Source organism: Phyllostomus discolor, chromosome 15, assembly GCF_004126475.2.
Source record: "Phyllostomus discolor isolate MPI-MPIP mPhyDis1 chromosome 15, mPhyDis1.pri.v3, whole genome shotgun sequence".
Taxonomy (NCBI): Eukaryota; Metazoa; Chordata; class Mammalia; order Chiroptera; family Phyllostomidae; genus Phyllostomus; species Phyllostomus discolor.
The window spans coordinates 24521473-24547577 of NC_040917.2; the positions used below are offsets into that span (position 1 = coordinate 24521473).

Consider the following 26105-nt stretch of genomic DNA (forward strand, 5'->3'; position numbering starts at 1 on the left):
ACACTGCTCTCTGACCGACCTTAAAAGCCGCTCCGTGCACAAAGCATGAAGGCAGACCATCGTTTCGGTACCCCAGGATGTCTGGGAGAAGAAGGAGAATTTGTAAACACTGGGACAGAGACCTGTTTGCCGTGTCACCCAGGGCCCCTAAAATAATTAAAGAGGTAACGGCGGGGTGCGGGGGGGGGGTCTCCCGAGGTGAAACGAAGCAGAAGATAGTGCGGAAAAGCCGTAGTGACGGGACTGCGGATGTAAAGTCTGGAATGGTAACATCCATTTAATATTCGCTAAACGGAAACACTGAGTGCCTCTGTTTTTGTTTCAAGGCTTTGTAATAAACGACACAGCCATTTGTGGTAATGAATTTGAAGAGTAAAACCGTAACAGTTCAACCTAAAAAACATCTCATAACGCACACGGGACACGTTCCCGTAAGAAAGACTGTCTTCCGTTACATCCTTTTAATACACCGAATACTATTCAGCTGAGCTAAACACTTCAGAGTGGAAGTCCCGGCCACCGACTGAAAGGAGTTGGTTTTGAACTCTTCCTCTGAAAGAATAATGTCCTTGGACAATTTCGTGACTCAGTGTGCACGCCATTGTGTTTCTGGAAAAGGCGGGCCTGAAAGGTAAACGCTACCATTATGAGTTTTGTCTTGGGTAGCCATCGCCTTTCAAGGGCAGAAGCAGGGTGCAGTGCCCGCTAGAGGGCGCCCTTGTACTCCGTAACTGAATTTGGGGGGAAGGGGGTGAGGAGCACAGACTGAACTACAATCATACTTGGCGTGTTGGAAATTAATAGTATTTCAACAAAAGAAAAAGAAAAAAATAACTTCCTTTAGAGTTATCAATATGGTACCCATAGTTTTGAAACTGGGCTTAAGAGGTGAATTTTAAAGATGAGTGGCATTAGTGTAAACTAGACTAAATCTGTATCTACCGCGGGGAAGAGTGAAATTCGGACAGAGACGGAGAAAGGGTGTTTCCACTTAGGCAGCGTTTTTTGTGGGCATCTGTAAATGGAAACATGTTCACTTAAGACGTTGAGCAATATTCATCATGTATAACTGTCCAATAGATTTCCTTACCGCTTTAATTCAACATTTTGGCGTGATCATAATAGTGTTCTCCATTCTGAGTCAAATTAAATAGAGCGCTAAAAAAAATTTAAAATGGGCCTATTTGCTTATCGTGATTTGGTGAAACTGGGTTGTATTCCTTTGCACAATCTGCGCGAAGTCTTCGTCCCAGCTACCTGGGCCGCCGCCTCCGTGCACGGCCCCTCCCCCCGCTCAGCTCGCGCTTGCAGCCCCTTCCTCCGCGTCCCAAGGAGCAGCTGGCCGCTTCCCTCCGCCGCCCGATCACTGCGGCGCCGTCTCCTTCTCGACCGATCCCGCAAAGCCGCCATGCACCGCACTGTGTTTGCCCAAAGAGCCCGAGTGGGCCGCTCTCGGAAGGCCGTGGCGTCGCCGGAGCAGGAAACACCGTCTTTAATCACAGCCGTTTCATCCCCGGAGTCCGCTGACCGCCCTCCAAGGAAAGTAAGTGCGCGGCGAAGACCCAGCGCCGGCCACGCCCCCGCGTGCTAGGCTTTGGAGCGGGATCCAAATTGAGAGAGGCCACGTTTTTGTCTCCTCTCATTCGTTTCACAGGGAGTTCATCTCCTCTGGAGCGTTTTAAAACACGAAGCTCACACCATGCGATTGCTTATATTTTCAAAAGTATGCTCATAGTGACACAGGGATTTTGGTCGGTCTCCATGAGACCAGAAGGTGGCTTTGAGATGCCCGATTTGCAAGTCTTCTCGGGCCAGAAAGGATACCTAACCTCTAAGTACATTCTTTCGGGATGAAGTTACGTTCCTTATCAATTATAAAACGAGCTTGCTGCTGCTGTGCTGTGTTCCACCAATCCATTAGCATGATTTATAAACCAATACCTACACGGGACTCAACAAGATAGCAAAGGTTCCTTTGAGGTGCACCCATCACCTGGTATAATGGGTAAAAAATGAAACATCGTGTGGGTGATATTTCATAGGATGCACACACCTTCCCTGTTTATGCATCAAAGATAACTACTCCTATATGGAGCTATTAGTCTCTATGTGAATATACTTAAAAATAGAATACATGGCCGTGAGTTTAATGGTACTTGGTGTCATTAGCAGAAAGCATGACTATTAAACATATTCCTATCTGTAAACACTGTGGTTGGGGGAAAGGCTTGACTACCGTCTCCCAAGAGTGGAAAAAAACACTCTTTCATTCATATTTTCCAGGCAGCTCTGGCACAATCTGACCTGGATACGTGGAAAATAAATCTGAGTGGAGTGCGCCCGGCCCAGACGTGAAAGAGTTAAGAGGGCTGTGTGCCAGGGTTTCACTCGGACTCCACAACAAAGCGCTCTCGCCCGCCCCGCGCCGCGGAGAGACCGGGCGCCGTGTTGTGCTGCTTGGGGCCATCCATCTGTTAGTGTTGCCGTGGGGGCCGGCCGGGCTGCGGCAGCTCCCCGGCCTGGCTGCTGTGTGTGTGCGATGCGTGTGCAAGGAGCAGACACACGCACATTGTTATCAGAATGGCGGCGGCCGACGCCATGAGAAATGCAGCGGCATCTTCAGACTCGCAGACACCTGACCTGTTATTTAAGGGGACTTCTCATCCTTACAGAGGGCCACTCCATTTCTCCCAGCGAATCACTCACAACCCCACGTCAGAGGACAGACTCAGTCTGAACACTGCTCACAGAGCTGGCCGTGGTTTGTTCGGACAGAACACGGGAGGGGGAGGGAAGGTGCGTGAGTGTGCGGGCGAGGCGGGGGCCGCTCTGCAGCCTGGATTCTCCCTGGACCGGGGCCCTGTTCCCGGGAACTCCCGGGCCGCGCTCCCCGGGGCCCTGTTAGGCTGCCGGGCGGCTGCCGCTGCCTCTCCCACAAAGAGGGAGGGGGCCCGGATGTACACACGGGAAGCCTAATTGGGTGGTCTTCTAGGCTGCACCCCTGACATTTACTTAAGCCTCATCCACAGAACGGGGAATGGCCGTACTAATTAGCGGGCCGACACACCCGTTACTACTGTTTGCTGGTGGGCAGAGAGATGCACCGTCGATTCCAAAGAGAAACTCAGCCGTGGAGCACAGCCCGCCAGCCAGGCACGATTTTGATACCCGGTCTTTTCGGCAGATTGGACTCAGGCTGGGAAACGTGTGTTTCTCACTCTCGGAAGCATTCCTGGTGTGTAAAGGGCCACAGTCTCATTGACTTCTTTTGCAAAACAGACAAAAATAAAGCATGGCATTTGCACGAGGCTGGCTGGAAACGGAACATGTAAAGCTCTTAAGGTTGCTGAGGTCAAGTTCTCCCGTGGACAGGCACACGGGGGGGTCAAGTCCACGCTCTGCATTTTGGTAGTTTTTCTGACAATGAAGTGACATGCTTGGGGTCTCACAAACCCAGACATTTCTCGGGACGAGAGCTGTATATTCCTTTTCAAACCATGTGCTGGGATCTTAAAGTCACTCCTGCTTCAATGGAAACAGACAACACTGGGGTCCCCGTTATTTTGGGGACCAGAGGATTGCCGTGAGCCGGGAGGTAACTGCTGAGAGAGAAGCAGCCAGGCGCCTCGTGGTTCTTCTGCAAGCCCGAGGCGTGTGGCGTGCGTCTGCGTGTGCAGGGAGAGCTGCCGGCGTGAGCAGCTGGGGTGTGGCAGGCACTTCGTGAGCTCGTGCATCGCCTGGTCTACCTGCCGCCTCCCGGGAGTGACGAGCTCACACAGGCAGAAGGGGAGGCTCGGGGTGCTGGGCATGCTCAGTGCCCGATGCCAGGACCTTTGTCGCAGCCCGGTCGGTCTGGCTGTGAACTGCACACCCTCGTCTCTAACTGCCCCTCCCGGCTGCCCCCAAGGCCAAGGGCAGAGAGCAGAGAGCCCGCCCTCCGTCCAAACCCCACTGCCCGTTAATGACCGGCAGGGCGGCAGGCGCAGGTCCGAGCCCCTCGGCTTCCACGTCGAGAAGTCGGCCCAGTGGGATGGGGGTGAGGGTGCCCGCACTGGAGGACGGCTGCGGACTCTAAGTTGATCGTGCAATGCACACACACCGCCCCCACAGCTCCCCCATTCCTGCGGGAGCGGCCCCCCCTCCTGCGTCCCGAGGCTGCTCCCGTGACCTCGGGCCTTATTCCAACCCTGCGGAAGCGAGGCGTGCCCAGTAGTGGCGACAACATCAAAAATCATCTGGGTTACCGAAGCCGGCAGGTCCCTACAGAATCTCGCCTTCTGGTAATGGACGGGACCACGTGGCCGGTCTTTTCAGGGAATCTAGTCACTGGGATAGCCCAGTGGAAGGTGGGGCCCAGTGCGGTCCCCCCCCACCCAACCCCCGGCAGCCGGCGCTACTGTGAGGCCCTGAAGCCACGGGAGCTCAGCGAGCCTCCCAGAAGGAGGAGCGGAGTCGCAGGCAGCGCGGCTGGCAGCCTTCTGAATGTTCCAAACACAGTCGCAGTGCCGCGTGAAAGCACAGACTGCAGCCAGGGGAGATGCCCAGGCAGGCAACGCAGACAGTGGAGAAAAGACCACATGAAGAGAGGCGACCTCTCCATCCCAGAGAGTGACCCCACTTCTACCAGGTACCCCCCACCTCCGCCAGGGCCCCCAGCGCTGGTGCACCTGCCGAACCTCTCTTTCTAAAGAAGTCTTGTGCCTTAGGGTTCATGGGAGTGGGCTCCCCTCCCCTTCGTGGCCACGAGTCGGGGGAAGGGGCCTTAGCGTCTTCCTACCCTCATTTCCTCCCTGCCTTGATCTAAATTAAGTGAACTTTAATCTTTTCTTCTATGATTCTTTATAAGGTGCCTATTCTGGGGGAAAAAAGGTAGGCCATAAATGAATATACAAACCTTAACGTCTCCGAGGCGCTTACTGACATCTAGATTCTGCCGTTAACCACATCTAGCCATCCCCAGAAATGCTTGCGTGTTTCATTAAACGTCCTAATGTGTTCAGACCTTAGTCTTTTCACACTGGGAGTGACTGGTGCAAGAGGACACTTTTCTTCACGTAAAAATCCATTCCCCACGGTAAACGCAAGCTTCAAACACGCCCTCACGATGCCCAGTCGGACACGTGGGCGCTCCCCTGCTTTAGGACAGTATTTTAAGAAGCATCAGCACGTACACAGAGTTCTTAAATATTCAGAGCAAATACAATGTCTATCTTTGGCACAAGACAGGTATTTATAACTTCGTACTCCAGTTTCTACCAATTATGTTAACGGTCGAGGTGTTTGCGAGTCTCCCTTCATCTGTGTCGGCGACGCCGCGGCGAGCCGCCCCCTGCCCACGGGACTGTGGCCCCTGTGAGGACGTCAGGAACCCCGGGGACCTGCTGCCCGGACGTCTGGTTCCCGGCCCTGCGGGCTGCCCAGCGGCAACCCGCTGCTCGCCTCCACCGAGACTGCAGGCCTGCGTGTAACACGGGAGGACAGCCACGGGGCCTGCCCGTTCCCGGAGAGTCCCCTGGGGATGACGGGCGTTCTGGGCCAGAGCCGCGGGGGCGGGGGAGGGGAGGGGGGCGGGGCTTTACCTGGGTGAGCCTGCGCTTCTCCGGGCTGGCCGCCTTCTCGCCGTGCGGGATGTACACCGGCGTGTACTGCACGCAGCCGGAGCAGGTCCCGAAGCCGTCCTCGCTCTCCTGGGGGAACACACGGGCACTCGCTTAGAGCCCTGCTCGGGCGGTCACTGGGGTTCTCTAACGAACCAGTGCAGCCGCCGATCCGGGTGGAAATAACCACATAGCACGTCAGGTGGACGCTTGAGGAACCTGTTTAGAAGAACAGGCTTTCCCACATTTTTCTGTGTTATGAATTCGTAATTTCCGAAATAATCTCTATTTTGAATAATGTAAGTAAAATTCCTATGAAGATCACTCATTCTCTATGACTACAATGAAAGTGTTCAAGTAGTATTTTTTTTCTCCGAAGGTAAAATTTCAAAACATAACAACTGATAAAATTCGCCAAGACGTGATGTAATCAAATCACACACATAAATATTCATATACATGCAATATTCATAGATTCAAATACATGGCCCCAAGCACAAATGTTTATACATGAGAACCTGCTTAGTTTAACCCTGGCCAGGGCGGCTCCACTGGCTGGTGTGTCATGCCGTAGCTGGAAGGTCGAGGGTTCGATTCCCGGTCAGGGCACACGCCTTGGTGCCTGGGTTGCAGGTCTGGTGCCCCGTGAGGGTGTGCGAGAGGCAGCTGATCGATGCTTTGGTCTCACATTGATTTCTCTCCCCCTCTCTCCCTCCCTCTCTCTAAAATCAATAAGCATGTCCTCAGGTGAGGATAAAAAATAAATTAAATAAGAACATGCTTCAAGCAGCTGCTATTGGAAAGGTCTTATAAAACCAAATGATGGTGTGCATGGCTTAATTCTGCACCGAAAATCATCTTTATAAAAAAAAAAGTATCCGCCTGAAGCAGGGCATCCAACAGTGACGCCACGGCGGTCGGCCTGGTGGGAACTGCCCCCTGTTAAAGCCCCTTGGAGGGTCCCGGTCGCTCTGTGATGAGCTAAGCGAATGCGAGAGTGTCCGGTGGGCGAGCCCGGAATGGGGGAGCGTGGCCAGGGGGTTTGTCGTGGGAAACTCATTCCTGGACACAGGCCGACGCCCCCTCCCGGAGGCACTGAAACACCCCTCTCCCGGGGTCTCCGAAGTGCACGCCCCCCACCTGAGCACAACACCCACGAGTGGGGCGGGGCTGAGCGGGGCAGGGCGCAGGGGGGCGGGGCGGGGCTGAGCAGGGCGGGGCTGAGCGGGGCGGGGCGCAGGGGGGCGGGGCGGGGCACAGCACCCCTTACCTTGTGCTTCAGCTTGCTCTTCACCTCGCGGATGCCCTGCTTCGCCTGGCTTTTCGCCTGCGGAACAGAGGACACGGCGTCGGGCCCAGCGCGCTGCTCTTGCCGCCGACCGGACGCGGACACGGGGCCTCGCTGGAGGAGAACCGTCGGGTGTTCCCGCTCCCCAGGGAAAGAGCGGATTACGCTGGGAACTGTACTCTCGGGGACCCCGCACCCCCGACCAGGACGCCTACAGGAGCTGGCGAAAGCACTGCCTGCGCTGGCACACCCACGGCACACACGGGCGAACTCGGAGCCCGAGCCGCCGCCTGCACTGTGTAAATCACTGACCACCTAGACACGACGTAAATCACTAGACCAGGTGACCAGCGCAGCCTCCCCTGCAGCGGTGTCTCGACGGCGGGGAAGCAGGAAAGGCGCATCGCAGCGGCAGCCCACTGGGCACCTGCCTGGGCTTGATGAACCCCAGTTTCTGTCCCCGGAGCTGTCTTAATGCTCAGCTTGGGCCATGTGCAGGCAGGTTTTCTGGCAAAAATGAAACGGCTTTAACACTTTAGCGACCGCCCTGGGGTTCCTCTGCAGGGGGTCTGGCCGGGGCGTGGAGTCCGGCAGGTCCCGCCGAGGTGCCCGCAGGTGCGGCGGGAGACAACGGTGTCCTCGTAAGGGCCTCGGGCTCTGTTCCGCTAGAGAGTCCCGCGCAGCGGCCAGAGTGACAGCCACCAGAAGTCGGTGCTTGTTTTCTGCTTCCGCAGGACCGGACGGGGGGCTGGGGACCAGCCTGCCTCATCGCATTACACGGTCCCGGCGACCCCGCCTGTGAGGTTGGTACGGTGGTTATCGCATCTGCAAACAGGGACTCAAACCCGGTCGAGGGAAAGCCTAAGTCCAACTTCTTCCCCTCTCCAAGGACAGGGGCCAACGACGGCTTGTAAAAGCAGGTTCTCCGGATCTCGGCCTCACCCAGGAAGAGGACTGCGCGACTCACTCTAGAGGCCTGGAGCCTCGGGTCCCGCAGACGCGAGACTTTCCAGCCCCAAGACGCCCCCCCCCCCACCCCGCCTTCCCGGGTCCCTGCTCGGAAGAGTGAACACACGTCTCCCCGAGCTCAGGGAGGGGGAGGCCGGACTTCTTCCCAGTTGCTAATAAAGGGGATGCCAGGCTGGAAATGGAGTCACTTGTCACCGACAAGATGTCCTCCCCCGCCAGACTGCAGGCCCAGCCTCTCCCAGGAAAGCCATCTCAAGCCGGCCGGCCTGGGGACTTCCTGGTGGGCGGGAATGAGGGGACCGGCTGACGGCCCCGGCTGCCCCCCCCCCCATGGAGACACAGAACGTCATCTGCTGTGTCCGCCTCCCTGTCCCCTTCCGCCCACGAACTCCCTCCGTTCTGCACGGCTTCCCAGAGATCTTCCTATTGGCCAGATGGGGGGCCGCCCGATGCACGGGTTGTTTTGAAAAACTTCAACTCGACCTTTAACTAACTCGGCTGCATTTCCCTTGCAGCACGGCCGATATCTGCAGAGCCCAGCCGAGATCCTGGCCGGCGGTCACGGCTGAGAAATGTCTTCAACGGAGCGAAACGACTACTTCTTCGCTGCACACGGGGCAAAATGAAGACGTGTCGCACACGGCAAGAGCTGGCCTCAAGGCCAGATGACCCCAAATAACAGCTCCACAGCTCTTTAGAGTCGAGAATGCACTTTCATGTTCATTATCTCATTGGTCAGGCCACCAGATCTACTTCAAGGGTCCCGTGTTAATTCCTGCACACCCGTTAGGTAAAAGTGAGTAATCACCAAAAAATATATACATTCCTTTCCCATCTCCTTGAATTTTTACCCCTTTGGACTATGTTCTAGTTTATGTAAATGTCCTCTGTTCTTTCGAAATCCACCTGATTCACGCTGATTTTTTCCGACAGCATGCAGAGCTGAACTGCGTATCAGCGGTGGTTCTGTTAGCTCGGGTGCCGGCTCTTCGGCACGCCTGCGGCCTCGCTGCCGGCCCGGGCCTCCTCCGGACTCCCTGGGAGACGGGCTCAGGTCTCTCCGCCCTTTCCGCTGTGCCCAGTGGACGCTCACCGCCACATGAGTGTTCTCTACCCAAAGCACCCGGCTCGCGGCTTTGGCTGATCACGGGAAATGCACAGACTCCACAAAGAAGGTGACTCAGGAGCTCTGCCGGCCAAACGGAGCGTGTGTGGTTGGCTCTGCCGTCGCTGCCGGAGCCGGGAGCGAGCACGTGCCTCAGCTCCACGTCGCCGTGTGGTCCCCGTCGGCACAGGGAACACGCGTGGGGAGCAGAGGGAACAGCTGTCCGTGGGGGGCCCGGTCGGTCCCCGTTTCTACTGTTCAGAATGAAACTCCCCCCTCAGGAGAGGGATGGCAATTTGATACCAAACGAGGTTTCATCTCTGTGCTTGCATGGAGGGCGTGAGGGAAACCAAGGAGGAAAGCATGTATCTAGCAAAATAACACAGTAGAACTTCGTCTCTCGGCACGAAGAAGAAGAACTTCGGGTGTCTGGTCAAGGAATGCAAGGAAGGGCGCCTGACTGTGTGGCCTTTCTCGGAATCTCGAATAAAAACGTGAGCAACGTGATTCCACGTGAGTTTGATTCTTCCCACGGCAGCCACGCGCTCTTTCAGTGTGAAAGTTAAAGATGCCTTCACAAACCGAACCCTGACCCCAGCCCCACGAACTGTCTCGAAAAGAAAAATAGGAAACATTCTAGACGTCACGTCCACTAGCTAGGAAAGTGTAGGAACATTTTATCACAGACTTTTTTTTAAACACCAGGTGGAAACTCACGAATTTATACGCCGTCCGGACGGCGGGAGTGGCTCTGGTCATCGCCGAGTTGAACAGGGCGCCGCCTTTCTGCGAAGGGAGAACAGACACCGGTTTGCACCCGCGCTGGCCACACCGCCCGCGGAACGAGGAGTCACTAACGGCGTGGACAGAGAACTCCAGTCTCACGTCCAGCAAAGACCTACAGACGTTATTCCATGTGTCGTGTTTTTAAAGCTTTTACACACTATGGCAGTTTCACACGAAATGTAAACATTCTACTCTATTTTTTTTAATCAGCCTAATACGTCCTTTAAAAATCACTTCAGCTCAGTCTGGGCAGACCTGGGCGGTGTGATCAGTAATAAGAGTATATTTAAGCCTTCATTAAAAAATGCAACTGCGTATCAACTATTTTAATGTTAGGCAATGACGCCCTAATTTTTGGGAGAGAGTTCTGTGTTTAACAAATCATGTTAACACAAACGTTGCCAGACATGATAAAACTCCCACCAGACGGTTCTGTTCCGCCCAATCCCTTGCTTTGGAATAGAATACAGGGCGGTACTGAGAGCTTGCTTTTCAAAACAAGCCGCTTAGTTCAGGACAAAGGCCTGCCATTTTACAATTATATTTACAAATACCAACAAACTAGAAGCGTGAAACAAAAATTTTTACACGTGAGAAAATACACAAACATTTAAAACACTGCCAGTAAACAGCATGCTTGTGCTGAGCACAATCCGCCGACAGCACAGTGGGAGGGGAAACTGGGAAAGGCTCCCGTTACCTTGACCGTGTGCACCCACTGCTGGTAGGACCTCGGGCTCCCTGGAAAACACGAAAATAAATGTCAGGAGCCTGTGATCGAGAACAAACCCCCACACCCAAATTTATCAAGAGCCAGGATTTACGGGATTTTAGGGAGCAAACTGCATTTTTCTGCAATGTTGTGAAAGAAGGAATGGTCTGTTGTAAGAATAATAAATTGCTCTAATTTCCAGGAACACAGTAATGACCATTTTTTAGCACAAACACTCTTTCTTACTCACGTGTGAAGCGAACATATTAAAGCATTCTCCTGTCTTTCACTTTTAATATTATCTTCAGAGGGCAAACTATAACCTCTCTTTTGAAAGCCAAAATTCCTGTGTCTTTTAAAATGATTTTTCAATGTTTTATGTCTGTGTTGTTTTGCAGAAGTGTTGCCATTTTTACTCAATTAGGCTCATTCCAAAACAACGTGTCAAGTGACTAGGGGGAAGAAAGAACTAAAAGGGGATTTAGCAATGCCCAAAACCTTGAGGACAAAAATAAAAGAGTTTCTGTGGGTGTTCTGTATTAACATGAGTTGACAGCAAACGTGATGTCAATGCCGTTAGACCGCAATCATCGTTCGAAGATATTCTCCAGCTGGAAGTCCAAATCTGAAAGCTACCACCCCAACAAGTGCAGCAGACGCGGCTCTGGCCTGAGAGCGTCGAGGGCCCTGGAAAGCCGGGAATGAACAAACCAGTTGTAACAGAGCCAGCGACCGTCTCCCGCTCCAACTACGATGATTTAGTCACTAAGATGACGTCAGAAGAAAGAAAGACGAGGCCACACGAACCATCCAAAGCCGTGTTCTGTGCCCACAGACTCCGTCAGATGCCATCTGCCGTCTTGGTTAAGTGCTCGCAGAACGAGCTCCTTAAGGCCACGCAGACCCGGTCCAGGACACAGAGTCCCTAGAACAGGTCATCTTCTCTCTCTTTAAAATCTGCATTACATCGTTTAAGTTGTCTTTTCGACAAAAATCGGTAAACGCAGGGTCAGCGTCACCCCTTAGAGGGGGGTGGCCTTGGAGTCGGTGGATCTGGGAATCCAGTTCACTCTGTCACTGTGACTTGGGGACAGGCCCGTCCCCTGGCAGCTCCAGCGTTCAGTGTGGCACCTGCCGCATCTCGGACACACCCTGGACGCTAGTGGTCGTTACCACTCACTTGCCGAGTGGGGAGACCGAGGTGCGGAGGGCGTCGCTTACTTGCCCGAGGCCCCAAAGACACGAGTCTAGGTGTTTAAGCCCTCGGCCCGGTCCTTCCGCTCTGAGGTGCCATGCCTGCAGGCTGCTGAGTGAACCGGGGCGGCACTGACGTCACAGGGAGCATCCCTCCGCATCCCCGCATGGCAGCTCGTGATGCGGAGAGCCCGCCGCTCAGAGTGGAGTTCGGAGAGGGCCCGCTGGGCCATGAAATGCCCATCAGGACCCGGATGGCGCAGTGTGGGGGCGGGGCAGGGGGGTGGGGAGACTGGAGGCCCCTGAACGAGCGGCCCACGGCACAGGAGAACAGGAGGCACAACTTCAGTCGGTCCCTGTTGTGAAAAGGTTGAAAGGGCACTTGTCTCCTGGAATTCAGTGCGTTCAAGACTGAGGGCACCGCGGGCAGTGACCTTGACCTTCCCGTTGGCACACAGTTCACGAGGCACGCACATCACTCTTTGAAAATGTTTTGTGAGGCTATTTTTCTCTTAGAAATGAATTTGAATGCCAGAAGAGAAGAGAAGAGAAGAGACGAGAAGAAAGGGAAGGAGAAGGGAAGGGAAGGGAAGGGAAGGGACAAATCCCTGAGCCCTTCGTTAATGTGACAGGATTACAGGAAGGAAACCATCATTGAGAAAATCCTTAACATTGTTCTTGGTCATCCAACAAGTCGGGTGCTCATCCTTGAGGACATAACGCGTCTCCCGTCTGCACAAAGTCTTTCCCTTCAGATGTATTTGTTTCAATCCCAGTAAATCTGCAGTTACTCATCCCCCAGATGTAAATTGGTCTCCGGTGTTCTCTGAGGCCAAAACAATGACAGAAGCTGATGATCGCTCGCCACCCCTCCAGTTCCTTCACTACCTCGGCCAGCAGAAAAGGGAGAACCAGAGTTAAGTAAGTAACAGATTACACCAGAACACCAGCGAGGAAGCGAGTGGCGTTCCTGGAGAGCAGGCAGCACCCGGCCGCGGGACGCCGGGCGGGAAACGCTTCTCCTTTCTGAAACTTAGGTCGTTGCAAGTGGGTTTCAGACTGGCTGTATTTTACATTTTTGTTTGTTTGTTTTAACACCTGTTTTCATTTGTTTTCCTTGAGTATATACTTAGTGGTAGATTTGTTGGGTAATGTGGTGATTGTAAGTTTAACTTTTTTTTAAAGATTTACTTATTTATTTTTAGAGAGGGAAGGGAGGGAGAAAGAGAGAGAAACATGAATGTGCGGTTGCTGGGGGCCGTGGCCTGCAACCCAGGCGTGTGTCCTCACTGGGAATCGAACCTGCAATGCCTGGTTCGCAGCCTGCGCTCAATCCACTGAGCTACGCCAGCCAGGAAATTTTTTTTAAAAATGCAGAACAAAACGTTCTCACCTACGCACTGCTCCAGCGCTTTGGCACAGACCAACACTGGGGTCACACCCTGCCCTAGGCGACCCTGTCTATGACCTTCCCGCCTCTCCGGCTGCCCTTCCCCTTGCACATTCCCTGCGAGGGCGGGAGTCCTGTGGACGGAGGCAGGGGGAACGGGGACTCGCGGGGCAGCGAGCACCGATGTGGGACAACCGCGTGCAGCCGTGGCGCTGTCACCCGCCGTTCCGGCGGGACTGTGAGTTCGGATGCACCGCCCGTGACGGTCCTGCGTGGTGCCTCTTCTCCAGGCCCACGAGAGTCGGGACGCTTCCCCACGGCCACGTTCATCTGACCGCAACCACGCGCATCAGCAACAGGTAGAGCAGTTCACACGCGGCCACCACAGGACGGAGACAGGGCACATCGGAGACGCTTTTCTGAAAGCCCCTGCTTGTTTTCGCTTGCAGGGGCATCATCTTCTCTCCCGCATTAGCGGGCGGTGGCTTCTCCTACGCTGACCTTTCCGAGGGCTTTACGTATAAAATAAAAAGTCTCCAACAGATCCTCCAGAGACGCAGGAGTGCTACTTTTACCCAGCGGGCGCGGCGAAGGCTTGGGCGCTGCTTTGCTTGTGGAACGTCTTCTGGTGAGGAAGCTCTCTCACCACGAGAAGGCCGTCACGAACGCTAGTGACGCCAGCGCTCGGAGGCTGGGGACACCTTAGGCTGGACTCTGGCCCCACCGTGCGTGACCTTGAGTGAGGGACTGAGGGGGCACCTGGCCCGTATCAATGTCCAGGGAGTGTGAACAGTCCTTATCACTGTCACTGTGACCGCCAGAGAAAGGACCCAGTTGTGGCTCGTGACCGCTGGGCAGGACAGTTCACTGCCGTGACCACAGACGTGCATCTTCTGTGTCCCGACGTCATGCGGATGACGAAGGGCAGGGGCGACCTCTAGAAACTGTTTCTGGAACTGTGTCTCTGTCTTCATCCGTAAGCGCCTCATCAATTTGTGTTAGATCACCTATCTCTCTTATTTCAAATCCCTACAAATTCTGCTTCATTTTCTTCTAAGCGTCATCTATTCACATCTCTGAGAAGACAACCTGGACTCCGGTAATTAGAAGGTAACACATGCCAGCCAGGTGTAATTTCCCGTGTGCTTCCTCACTGTATCTGCTGGAGTTAACACCTGGCGAGCCGTGTCGGATCAGCACCGGCTCCAAATTAAGAATTTCGAACCTTTCTCGTTTCCAGAAAGAACAAACAGAGCGGTTGGCATTAAGTTGCGCGGGCAACGAGGACTCTAAGTCACACGCCAGCAGCTGGTGACCGATATTCTCCGGTCCTGTTTGAACAGTAAGACCCAGCGCGAAGACTGTGGTGGCTCCTCCAGCTTCCGGAGAAGCCCCCCCAACCCCCGCCGCCCTATCGCAGGGGCATCTGGACCCGCGGGTGGGGCAACAGAACTGAGCCGCACAGAAGGATCACAGCACCTCCCCGTGACTGTCACAGGGCGTCATCCTCAATTCCTCGGACGACACCGGCCCTACAGGTCCTAAAGCTAATGAGACAGCAGTTACGTAAATCCTCCATCGGCGCCTCCAGCAATTTGTCCGAGAGCTGACAACGTTTTGCCCGTCCGCGGTGAAAAGTAAAAGAGCCTTATTCTAACTCCAAAGTTCCACTGAAGCTGAGTTTCTACCCGTGAGCAGCAGGGGGTGGCCCACTGCACGCTGGGCGCCTGCGGGGTCAAGTCTCCTGAGTCCTTCCCCACACTGCCTTCCTTCAGTGAGGCGCTATGCCTCCGCCAGGCCAAGGGCAACGCCACCAGGCCAAGGGCAACGCCACCAGGCCAAGGGCAACGTGCTTGGGCCACCATACCTCTTTCAACAAACAAATGACCTTAACGGCTTTTGTATTTCCATGGTACAAAAACCAATCTTAAGAATAAAATTAAATTTTAGGAAACCTGTAGATGGGTACTATTTGTCCTTTCATGCTTCATTTCTCAGGTCTAGCCCCTGTTTACTCACACCTGGACTAAAGGACTTCTTGTCCCCAAGGCAGACCCACAGGCAGCAGAACAATGACCGCTGCACCAGGCGGAGGCGAATGCGTCGGGGGTCTCTGCGCGTGTGTGGTTCCCCCGGTACCGGGAACAATGCTCGCTCGCACAGACGCTCAGCAAACACCGGCTGAGGGGACAGCCAGGCCAAGGGCTCCACCGGCTGAGGGGACAGCCAGGCCAAGGGCTCCACCGGCTGAGGGGACAGCCAGGCCAAGGGCTCCACCGGCTGAGGGGACAGCCAGGCCAAGGGCTCCACCGGCTGAGGGGACAGCCAGGCCAAGGGCTCAGGCTCGGCGTCGGGTCCCGAGTCACCAGTCGCCTGGACAAGGAGGATGCGGTTCGCTTATTGGCACTCCCAGCAACGCAACTGCTCAGCCACATCGAAGTGAACGAGCTGGAGTAAAAACGGGGGGTGGCGCCCACGAAACAACACAACTAACTCCTCAGACCCCTTCCAGGAGAGCTTCGCCCGCGGGGCGGGACGCTGCCGTTCCTGACGCCGCCTCGGCCCGCAGAGCGGAGGAGTAAGGACTTCCGCCGAACCTGCTCGCTCAGCAACGCAGAAGCCGGGGTGCGTTCGCAGCGGTCTCGTTGGGTGGCACCGCCATGTGCCGCTGCTGTGCCCTCCCCCCGAGCAGCAGCCACCCCAGGGACCTGCGAGCAGGGAGTGCGAGCCGGGAGGAGGGCCCGGGGGATAGCCACTCGGCATTTCGGTGGCGACCGCGCCCAGGGGTAGTAAGAGATCGTCAAATGAACCACCGCCCACCCACGCGAGGCCACGCTGAGGCCCTGAGTGACGGACACGGGTGAAGTCCTCTGACGGCCCTGGTGAGGCGAAAACACGTCTCGAAGACACTACAGGTTTAGGGGAAAGCAGTTGCTTACGGAACGGCTCACAGCAGACGCAGGTGCAAAAACCAAGACAGCTGCTCCCTGAAAAAGGGAAAATCACACCGGCCACCGGCCTTACCGCCACAGAAGCCCCCGGACGTGATCTCTTCCTCGAAGACGTCGGAGAAGCCCCTCCCGGAGTTCAGCTTTGCCAGCCGCCCGTCGATGAACTGCAACACAAGAGTGGCAGGCAGGTTCATGGGCACTGATCTCGTACGATTAAGCTGTTACTTAAAAATGTAAATAAGCAGAACCCTGGGGGGGAGGGGAAGATTGCATTTTGACGATTATCCCGAGGTGATCCTTTTGCTGACCAATGGTCCATTTCACATCTGCGTGTATCACTTGAGACTTGGGAATGACTCCTCATTTCCTCGATCTGTGGCATCTGTATCTGTATCGCCCGGACTGTGAAAACCCTCGTCGTGTCCTGAGGTTCTCCCTCCATGAGGAAGGCGAAGGGGAAGTCCCTCTAGGCCCCCCCCCTCCCCGTACACCAGAGGCAGAGAGCGACCCAGGAAACGCACAAAACATGTTTGATGCTGGGCTCGAAGACTGGGGGCTGAACGTAAAATGTGCATTTTCATTCTGGAATGAGTAAATCCCCCGCTTTTTCACCCCAGAAATGTAAATGCTATCCGAATTAAAATAAAGTGGCTCGACTTAAAAAAAAATCCTCACACTCTGCCCTAGCTTTCAACTTGAGAGGTTAAATGGTCAGCTGGTTAGTTGGTTAGCTGGTTAACTGAGGGGCGCCCGACGGGCAACCCAGGACTCCCTGGGAGGCACTGAGACAAAACCCCCTGCAGACCCAAACCAAGGGAAAACGGCAAATAAACCAACACATTCCTGTTCCGGTGCGGTTTAGCTACCTTTTTGCTGCCATCGAATAATTTGACCAAACGTGGTAAGACAGGTTTCAATAAAGACGTAGCTTAGGAAGATATAGTCATGGGGTTTTTTTGTTGTTTTGTTTTGTTTTGTTTTTTTAGTATGAGCCGCTCCCGGAAAAACCAGGCCTGTCTGCGGGCAGGGAGCACAGCTGGTCCATTGCCATGCCCTTGCTGTGCTCGGACGGCAGGAACTATCCGAGAGAGCCATGACCACGGCCGTGGGGTCTGGAGTAGGACAGGCCTGTGTCACGACCCTGCCACCATCGGCTTCGGGGTCAAGGGCGACCAGCCTGCTGGGAGACGGTGAAGTGGGAGGGAAAGGCTCACAGCTCACAGGGTCAGTGAGCACCACCTGGAAGAGCAAGCAGTGCCCTCCCTGCAGGCACGGGATGGGTGTTAACACAACAAAGTTCGCGGTCCCCACTGTCGCCGTTTCCCTGGGGACCAAACGCCCAGCCGCCTGAGCGCGGGCATGCGCCCCGTCCGCGCCCGGCATGGCGTCTGCTGCCCGGGGTGAGTGTGTGCCGCCGTGCACACGCCTGCTGCCGGGGCTGAGGTTTCACAGTCGGGTAGTTACGGGGTGTGGAAGGTTCTTCATTCCACTCCGTCTCTGAGAAGAGGTAGTAGCTTCTAATGTAGGCATTTTCCTCACACAGAATGAGTGGTTAATTTGTAAGCACAGCAGTTTAAAACGCTTGCGAAATCTGACGTGTGCGCATTTTCAACAGAGCTATAAATCACACTAAAGGGATCCGATTTGATGGACTAAGGATCATTTTGGGGGAAAAAAATAAGGAGAGGCAGGATGATGAATTTAAAGTAATACATTCCTGACGATCGGAACAAACGAAGACATCCTTTTAAAGGACTTAATTCACTTCCAAAGATTAAGGGTACGGGACTTTTTAAAAGGTTTTCATTTTTGTGTTTACTGGAAATAATCCATCCGTTTTACTCGGAGTGGAACCGTTGGAGTCGAGAAAGAGATAAATCCCGAACTATTTACTGATGGTGCGTGTCGGAGGGTGAGTGGGCGCCCCGGGTTACTCGGCCGGCAAGGAGCCGCGAGCATCAATCACCCGGGGGGGGGGGGGGGGAGCTGCCCCGTGTTATCGCCGACTCTGCACTCGGCCCTGCCAGGGGCCACCAGACACACTTATCGGCACGCACACTTACTGCGAGTGTCTGCTTTTAAGGGCGAAGGAGGATTCCGTGCACACACATAATACACATACACACACCCAAGTATGGACACTCTGGAGAACCGAGGGGGCGCCGGGGAGAGGGACTCGGAAGGTGGCTGGGCTCTCCACTCCTTTGTCTGCTTTTGACCCCAGAACAGCTCCCCCTCCCCCCACAGTGGAGCTGGTCCGAGGTCACACACCACTGTGGTGACGCAGCAGGGTGCCCAGGCTTCCGGTGCCGCTGGGCCGCGCTGGGAGAAGAAGGTCGTGTCGGGCCACGCACCAAACACACTGGGACTCGCAACCCCACACAAAGATCTCATCACGTTGTAAGTAAACGTGCGGTTTTGTGCCGGGTCGCGTTCACAGCCATCCTGGGCCACGTGTGGCCCTCGGGCCGTGGGCCGGACGCCCTGCGGGCATTTCATAGGAAGCAAAACAGAACAGAACACTTTCGGCTGCTGTTGCACGGAAATAATTCTGAACTAAAAAATGTTACGCGTCGGACAAGCCACGACTCTGCAGGTGCCTGGCCCTGCAGCCTGACCCGCAGTGACCCTCGCGATCCCCTGACGCGGCGGCTCTCTCCTGACCGGGGGGTGCACGTGTGGGGAGAACGGGTTTGGCGTGGCGAGGCATGGCGGACAGCGCTGCTAGTAACAGTGCAAGTGCCACCGACATCAGACTGCAGGGGTCTTCCGAGGGATTCGAGAGTGCTTTAAGGCCGTGGTTCCCACATTAGTCTCCACAGTTGGCTTTGCATTTCCAAAGTGAAAGTTAAAACTTGAAAACAAACCTGCAAGGTGATCTCACCCAAACACAAATCGCTGGACATCTCAAAAATACTCGTGGGCATAATTCCATAGTATGGATTCCAAAATGTTATTATAGATTATGAATAAATAAAACGGATTTAAATCAGAATATATGTATAACTCCAAAGGTCAATAACACTGTCCCCTTACATCGCCCCATTACTTGGAGGAACTGGATTTTGTCAGTCTGGTGACCCAGCCTGATAGTGGGGTGACAGGTCACAGGAGAGATATTGTCAAGCAGCGCAACTGCCCCCTGCTCGCTCTGGCTAATATTGGTGTCACTCGGCTTTTCCACAGTGTTTCCAAATGACCATCTTGGTAGGAAACTGAGTCAATTTAAAGACATCACTGGTTGTTTTAAATGCACCTCAGTCAGTGATACTTTCGATGACAATGAGTGTTCATCACTTCGGTGTTTACAACACAATGAAGCATAAAACACATACTTTAACCATGCAACGAAGCATACAGAAGAGACTTGAGGACAGAGTTCCGTACACAACAATGAAGAATCTGCTCTGATCAGATCCACAGATGAACTTGAACACACGGCCAGTGGGCCAGTAGGGAGTCTTCCTCCTTCAGGGGCAAATCGCAGGCTTCTCGCCATGCTTTACTTCCGCACCAGTCGGTGCATCCGTGGCGTCTATTCCAAAACCCCCCAAGTCACGCTGTTCATCGGGGTCCCAGTGAGTTCAGTGGTCTGGGCGCATGTTACACAAATCTTTAACTGCAGCCAACCAATCAAAACTCTGAGCATGGCAATAGTGAAACATTTGATTCTTTTAAAAAGCCCGAAAAAGATTGCTCTGCGGACAGAGGGCGAGGGAGCGATTCTCCGCCCAGCTGGGCCAGAGGACCGCCCGCCTTTGCGGGCACCAGCCTGAGGCCCGGGGGCAGCACGGCAGCACAGGCCACGCCCACTTGCCCTTGCCGCCTGGAGGAAAGGTCACCGGGTTGCAAAAAACTATCTCCTCTCAGCAACGCTTCTTGGACACAAAGATAACTAATCTAATAAAATTCAAGTCTTGAGAGCTAGAGAAAAATACATTTTAAATGAATCAGAAATATTTAGCAATTAAAAAACACCCTAAATCCAGTAAAAAAAAAAAAACCTTACTTTTAAAATATATTCTTTATTTAGGGCTCTTTAAACTTTCTTTTCTATATAACATTTTGGGCTGAAAAAAAAAGTCTCATTTCAATATTTCACCTTATAAATGCTCCGTAAACCTTGACAGGTTAGTGAAAACCACATTAACGTGTTACAATAAATTAAGTCGTCAGATGTTTATGGACACCTGCGAAATGCAAGGTGTTCGGTTAGTAGCTATATATAAACACGGGCTGTTGTAACAAGTGGGAATAAGCTAGGTCAGGATGGAGCTTAAATCAAGAGAATGAAGTATGTGAAGGAGTAGAGATATATTGTTAGTTTTATTTCATCTCAAAGGTGAGGCAGTCGCAGGGCCGTTAAGTACACTAAGTCCCACTCCCATGAGACAATGAACAGAAGGACACTGAAGGGTAGGAGCAGCCCGTTCAGCCCGATTCCTTATTACAACTAATAGTTTCAAACAACATGAACGGGACAACAGCACCTTCCAGGGTCTGCTAACGGGCAGACATTAAACAATTGTCTCCGAATTGAGTCTGTTGAACGTCATGACCAGGGGACCAAAGAATTAATTAATTTGACCATTCACTAAATATTTCATTGAATGTTTACTACATGCCAGGCACTTTTCTAGGAGACGAAACACGATAATGAAAGAAACACACAAAAACCCGAGCCCTCGCGATGCTCCACCATCTGGGGGGAGCGGGGGCAATGGCAGGAAACAAGCAAAAACACCGATTATTTAGTGCGTGAGGAGGTGGTCAGTGTAGGAAGGTGGCCGGGAATCGGGGGAGGGAGGCGGGGGGCGGGTAGCATTCACGTTCAAACAGCGAGGGCGGCCAGTGGGGACGTCGTGGTGGGAACATCAGGGTGGGGGTGGTCGGGCCCAGAGCTGCTAGCTGGGAGGGAGGGAGGGAGGGAGCCCCGAGGTTTATGGGAGAAGGGGGTCCAGGAAAGGGGGCCTGGCACGGACCATGCAGGACAGCTGGGAGCAGCAGGTGCTCAGGGCCCCCCCCCCACATGGTGCCCAGCAGGTGTCCAGAGGGGCCCGCCCACCACGCTGACCACGCCCCCTCGGATTCACCTGTGGCAGGATCTGCAGTGTGTGTGCCCCGATGGGCAGGAACGACCCTGCTCCTTCCCCAGTCAGTCCACTCGTCTCCTGTCTCCCGTCTGCTTCCTACCTTCTCTCTCCTTCAAGGAGCCGCCGCCTCCCCCTCCCCCTCCCCCTCTCAGCTCCTGGCCTTGCTTCACCGGAAATGAGAAACCTGAAGCCAGGAAAAGGCCAGGACCGCCACTGGCTCTAAGTACCTCACTCTCTGTCCCCTCCCTGCCCCCCCCCCAGAGACTCCGCCTGCACTCCTGGTGTCTGGACCCGTCCCCAAGACGGACTCCCCTGGCCACCTGCCTCCTTCCTCCTGAGAGAGTTTTCTGTCCTGGCTGGAGCTTCCCCACGGCCCCCAGACAGGCCCCTGCTCCTGGACCCACCTACTGCTCCAGCTGGCCCCACCTCCACGCTCCCCTCTACCGTAAAACTGTCCCTGCTGCAGCATCCAGGGCTGGACACCAAGTCCTTGTCGTGATGAACTGTCAGGAGCACGGGGCAGTGTCGGTCCCCAGCTCTGCGGTGATCCACCTGGCCGCGGAGATAAGTCACTGTCCGGCGTCCTCTCCCACTCACCTGGCCACGCGTCTTTCCTGGCTTCCTTTGCGGCTGCCCTCGGCCACTTCCCAGTCCCTGGACCAACTGTCCCTTGCATCTAGACGCACGCCCCTGGTCGTCTCCCTTGCTCTCCAGCCGGGTGGCTTCCAACGCCCTCTACATGCACATGACCCCCGACCACGTGTCTCCAGTCTGCGTCTGCCCGGCCTCACTCGTCCAGCTGCCGAGCCCAGACGCTGCCGGGGCGCCCAGCAGACGTGTCAACCTCGCGTGCCCAGCACTGAACTCTGCGTCTCCCCGCCCCCCGTCTCCCGTCCCCGGTTGGGGGTGAGCACCCTCTGGCCCCCGCGCCTCGCACACCTCAGCCGGCCTCTCTCAGGTCATACAGCGACCCTGGCGCCAGAACGGACCCCTAATCCAGCCAGCTCGCGCCGTACCTTCCACCGACCCGCCCGAGCGGCCGTCTCTTCTCAGCGGTCACCCTCCGAGTCCTCCTCGTCTCTGCTGTCCTCTCGGCCACCCCACAGGACGGTGGGCCCAGGCCACCCCTCCCTGAAATCTAAGCTGCCTCTCCAGTTCCTGCCTGCCCCCCCCCACCCCGGGGGGGTCCCCGCTCCTGTTCTACTTACTTTCCCACACGACTCAGCTCTGAACACGCTACACGCCTTATTTCATCGACTGTCTGCCCCCTCCCGCCACAGAGCAAAGGCTCACAGAGGCAGACGCCCTTTCCTGCTCGGCTGTCCCGAGTCCGCCAGCACCAGGCACACGGCCCAGGGTGCGGCGGGCACTCACACTAGACGGATGGGTGCATGAGGGGCTGGATAAAGAGTACTGAGACGCGAGTTTCTGAAACTTGAGCGTGTGTGTGCTTATGACATTTCACTAATAACGTAGATTCCCAGGTTTTGATCCCAGACCCTGAATGGGAACTTGGGAAGGGGAGCCTGAAGGACACGCATCCTCCATGGATTTCCTGCGTGCATCTGGTGCGGGCGCTCTGAGACCGCGCTTAGAAAAACATGGCTGAGGGCACTGCTTGAAATGGGTTAACAAGGCAGCTTGCAAACGTGCATCCTTGTGCCGACTCCCTCTCTCTCCCTCTCTCTCTCTCTCTCTCTCTCTCTCTCTCTCTCTCTCTCTCTCTCGTGTTCATTCCCTCCTCTGCCAGCGCGTCTCCACAGCCCCCTGGCCCACATTCCCCTTCCCCTCCCTTTTCTTGTCGTGAAGTGTGCCCGGTGCAGCGGGCCCGCACGGCCATCGTGGGGCAGGGGGCTCCCAGCACTCCGGACCTGCTGGGTCGTCAGTACGACTCATGTGTGTGTGGAGCTTGGCTGGAAATTACGTGCTGTAAATAACCAACTATGTGTTTCTTCTCTAAAAAGATTGACAGGAAAATGTCAAAAATTTATAAGAATGTATTGTTTACGTGAAAAACTTTCTGAAATCTTCCAAAATCCCCAGCGACCATGAGAAGGAAATGCCTGGCCTCTGACCCACTACTCTCACCCGCCGTCCCACGGGGTCAGGGAGAGTGGGCCACGGCAGAGCCCAGAGGGCCCAGTGCGCGCCCCACACAGCACACCACGCCGTGGCTCCGGGTTTCAGACGACAGACCCCGCTCTGTCGGAGACCCCGCGCCCCCGCACTCCTTCAGGCTCTGGGTTTCTGCCCCATGAGTTCCACTGTGTTCGGTTTCACAAGCCCGTCATCTACCCAAACTGTCAGAGCATGTCCACGCCCGTTCCTGCTAACGGGGAGCCGCTCGGCGGCTTTTACCGGGCTGCTCTGTCCCTCAACGTGAGGTGCCTGTGACATGTCAGTTACTCGGATACAAGGCACTTAAAAGTGATCCGGGTCTTTACAGAGCCTGCACCTCGAGGAGGGGGTAGGTTGTCGATACAGGGTGAATCCAGACTGCTAAACTTTAAACAGTTTCAGATTTACAGAAAGGTTGCAAATACAGAAGAAAGTTCCCACTAAACCTCACCCAGTGCCCCCCCCCACCCACCCATGCTGGCATCGGCACGGCCCCCGTACAGGACCCAAGGCAGGGAATGGGCACAGGGACAATCCCAAGACGTCACCTGCAGACCCCGTGCAGGTCACAGGTAAGAGCCCTAAAGAGAACGGCTGAAACCCCCGTAAAGCGAAGGAGGGATGGGGCTGTCAGAGTGGCGGAGCTGCTTGAGGAGCTGCCTCTGGGCCCCCTTCCAAGTGCACTATCTGCAGGGGAGTCCACCCAGCGGGGCCCGCCCCCCTCCACCTCGGTGCTGTTTACTTCACGGTATCGCGGAATGTGAGCGCGGGGAGCTCCCGCCGGCTGCGTGGCCTCTGGGGCTGACCCGGGTGGCGGAGGCAGACACGGAGGCAGACACGGAGGCTCGGAAGCCGCCCACCACACAGCCCACGGCCGGCTGCTGGCCCCTCCGGGAGCGTTTACACCTGCGCTTTTCATGCAGTGCTTGAATGACTGAAATTGTAATGACTCACATGATTAATACCTTCAGGATAATAAGACAGACTGCCAGAACGTTCCTGTGTGCCCCTTGCTCCCCACGGGAGAGACCACAGTCCCCCTAGCTTCCCCTGTGTGCCTCTTCCTTCACCGTTTCATCGCGTGGATGTCTCCCTAAATGACGCCTTATTTCACTGTCCTTGCTGTGGAGCGTGGCCTGAAAGGACTCATCGCATCAACTCTCCAAGGACTAGCTCCTTCCCTCATTCATTCACGCGGTGTTGCGGCAGCTCATTCTTTTCTCTGCCGTGAACTGTTCTATTGCACGAACACAAAAGTGTATTTGTTTCAACAAAAGTGCATTTCTTTCCATTCTGACGAACAGCCAAGATTGCTACCAGCACACTGCCATTACGCACAATTTTAGTGAATGATTTTAGCGTGCGTAATTCCGAGGGGAATCGCCAGGCCACAAGACATGTGCACATTTAAGTGGTAGCACCAAAGTGTTCTCCGGTGTGCTTTCTGTCTGGTTTGTTAATTTATACTGTTCTTTAGACTCCACAAATAAGTGAAATCATAAGGTATTTGTCTTCTCTGACTGACTTATTTCACTTCGCACAATATCCTCTAGATCCATGCGTGCCATTGCAAATGGTAAGATTTCCTTCTTTTTCATGGCTGAGTACTAATATTGTATCATTCATATACATATGAATGAGATATATATATATGAATGATATACACATATATATATATCACCATACAGAGTGATGGGCAGCTGGGTTGCTGCCAGATCTTGCCTATAGTAAATAATGTTGCAATAAACATGGGGATGCATATGTTCTTTCAAATTAATACTCTGGGTTTCTTCAAACATACACCCAGAGGTGGAATCGCCGGGTCACAAGGCAGACCCACTGCTCACGTCCGGAGGAACCCCCCACTGCCACTCCACCACAAGCGGCCGCACCAGCCCGCACGCCCGGCCGCGGCGCACGAGGGCCCCCTTCACGCCTGTGTCACGGCCCCGGGCAGAGCGGGTGACCCACTGCGGCTCCTCAGTGGATGTGGAATGCACGCAGCTAAGCTGACACTTAAAATTCTCACATGTGACGGAAGAAAAGCAGGAGTTAAGGACCTAACTTGTGTAGACGGAAGCTAAGACCGTGGCCGCACCCTGGGGTGGAAGACCAGGGGCGGCAGCTTCCCTGAGTTCCGGCGTCCACCTCCTGCCTTCGAAAGGGCGGCGACCTTTTCCGAGCCCAAAATCGAGACACCGTAAGCTTACCGATTTTTTTTTCTCTGAATTTCTATGTATGGCTATAAAAATTCCTGCAAAGCTTTAAAAAGTTGCACATTCGTGGCTGACTTTACAAAGTGGGGTACACCGGGACCGTCCTGTAAAAAACATCGTCTGTTCACCATCTGCATCTGCCGCACCACAGCGGCTCCCCACCCCCACCCCGGGGACGGCGCCTCACCGAAAACAGTCACGTTGCTGTTTCAACTGCTCGTGATCCTCCCTCTCGGGGAGGCCACCGGCTTAGCACTTTCCACAAGGAATTTTTTAACAGCAACATTAGTATTACCCAATATTTTTGGAGTTCCACGCTAAGATAACTCTAGAGTTACAAAAGAAAGGAAAAAACTCTGGAAACTCTGTCAAAGATGTCACTCGGGGTTTAGAGGTGACGCAGAAGCGACACAGCTGCCCGAGATGTCTGTGTCCCTTCCTCGCCGCCCTCGCCCCCCACAGCGCCACCCGCCCGCCGGAGGCCGCTCTCACCTGCTTGAACAGCTGGAGGTTGACCGCGGTCTCCAGGAACTGCTTCATGGGGCCCGAGCGGTGCTTCACAAAGCTCTCCTCGCAGAAAGTCACGGGCTCGCCCTGGGGGGAACAGAGGGATGCCAGGCATTAGCGCAAACTCGGGATGAGCCTGTGTCGTGCGGGGGGGGGGGGGGGGGGGCTGTGGACACGGT

General features: G+C 54.7%; 1 protein-coding gene across 4 annotated transcripts in view; it reads right to left on the reverse strand.

The window, feature by feature from the left end:
• The window catches only part of DENND1B (DENN domain containing 1B), a 143748-nt gene that overhangs the window by 8126 nt on the left and 109517 nt on the right, over positions 1–26105 (reverse strand). For all 4 annotated transcript variants that reach the window (XM_028531258.2, XM_028531257.2, XM_036016185.1 and 1 more), the window contains 6 exons: positions 25912–26013; positions 16066–16156; positions 10446–10486; positions 9677–9745; positions 6868–6924; positions 5580–5687 (listed from right to left, as the gene is read on the reverse strand). In XM_028531258.2, the coding sequence (XP_028387059.1) occupies positions 5580–5687; positions 6868–6924; positions 9677–9745; positions 10446–10486; positions 16066–16156; positions 25912–26013 (468 nt within the window). The remainder of the gene's footprint in view (positions 1–5579; positions 5688–6867; positions 6925–9676; positions 9746–10445; positions 10487–16065; positions 16157–25911; positions 26014–26105) is intronic.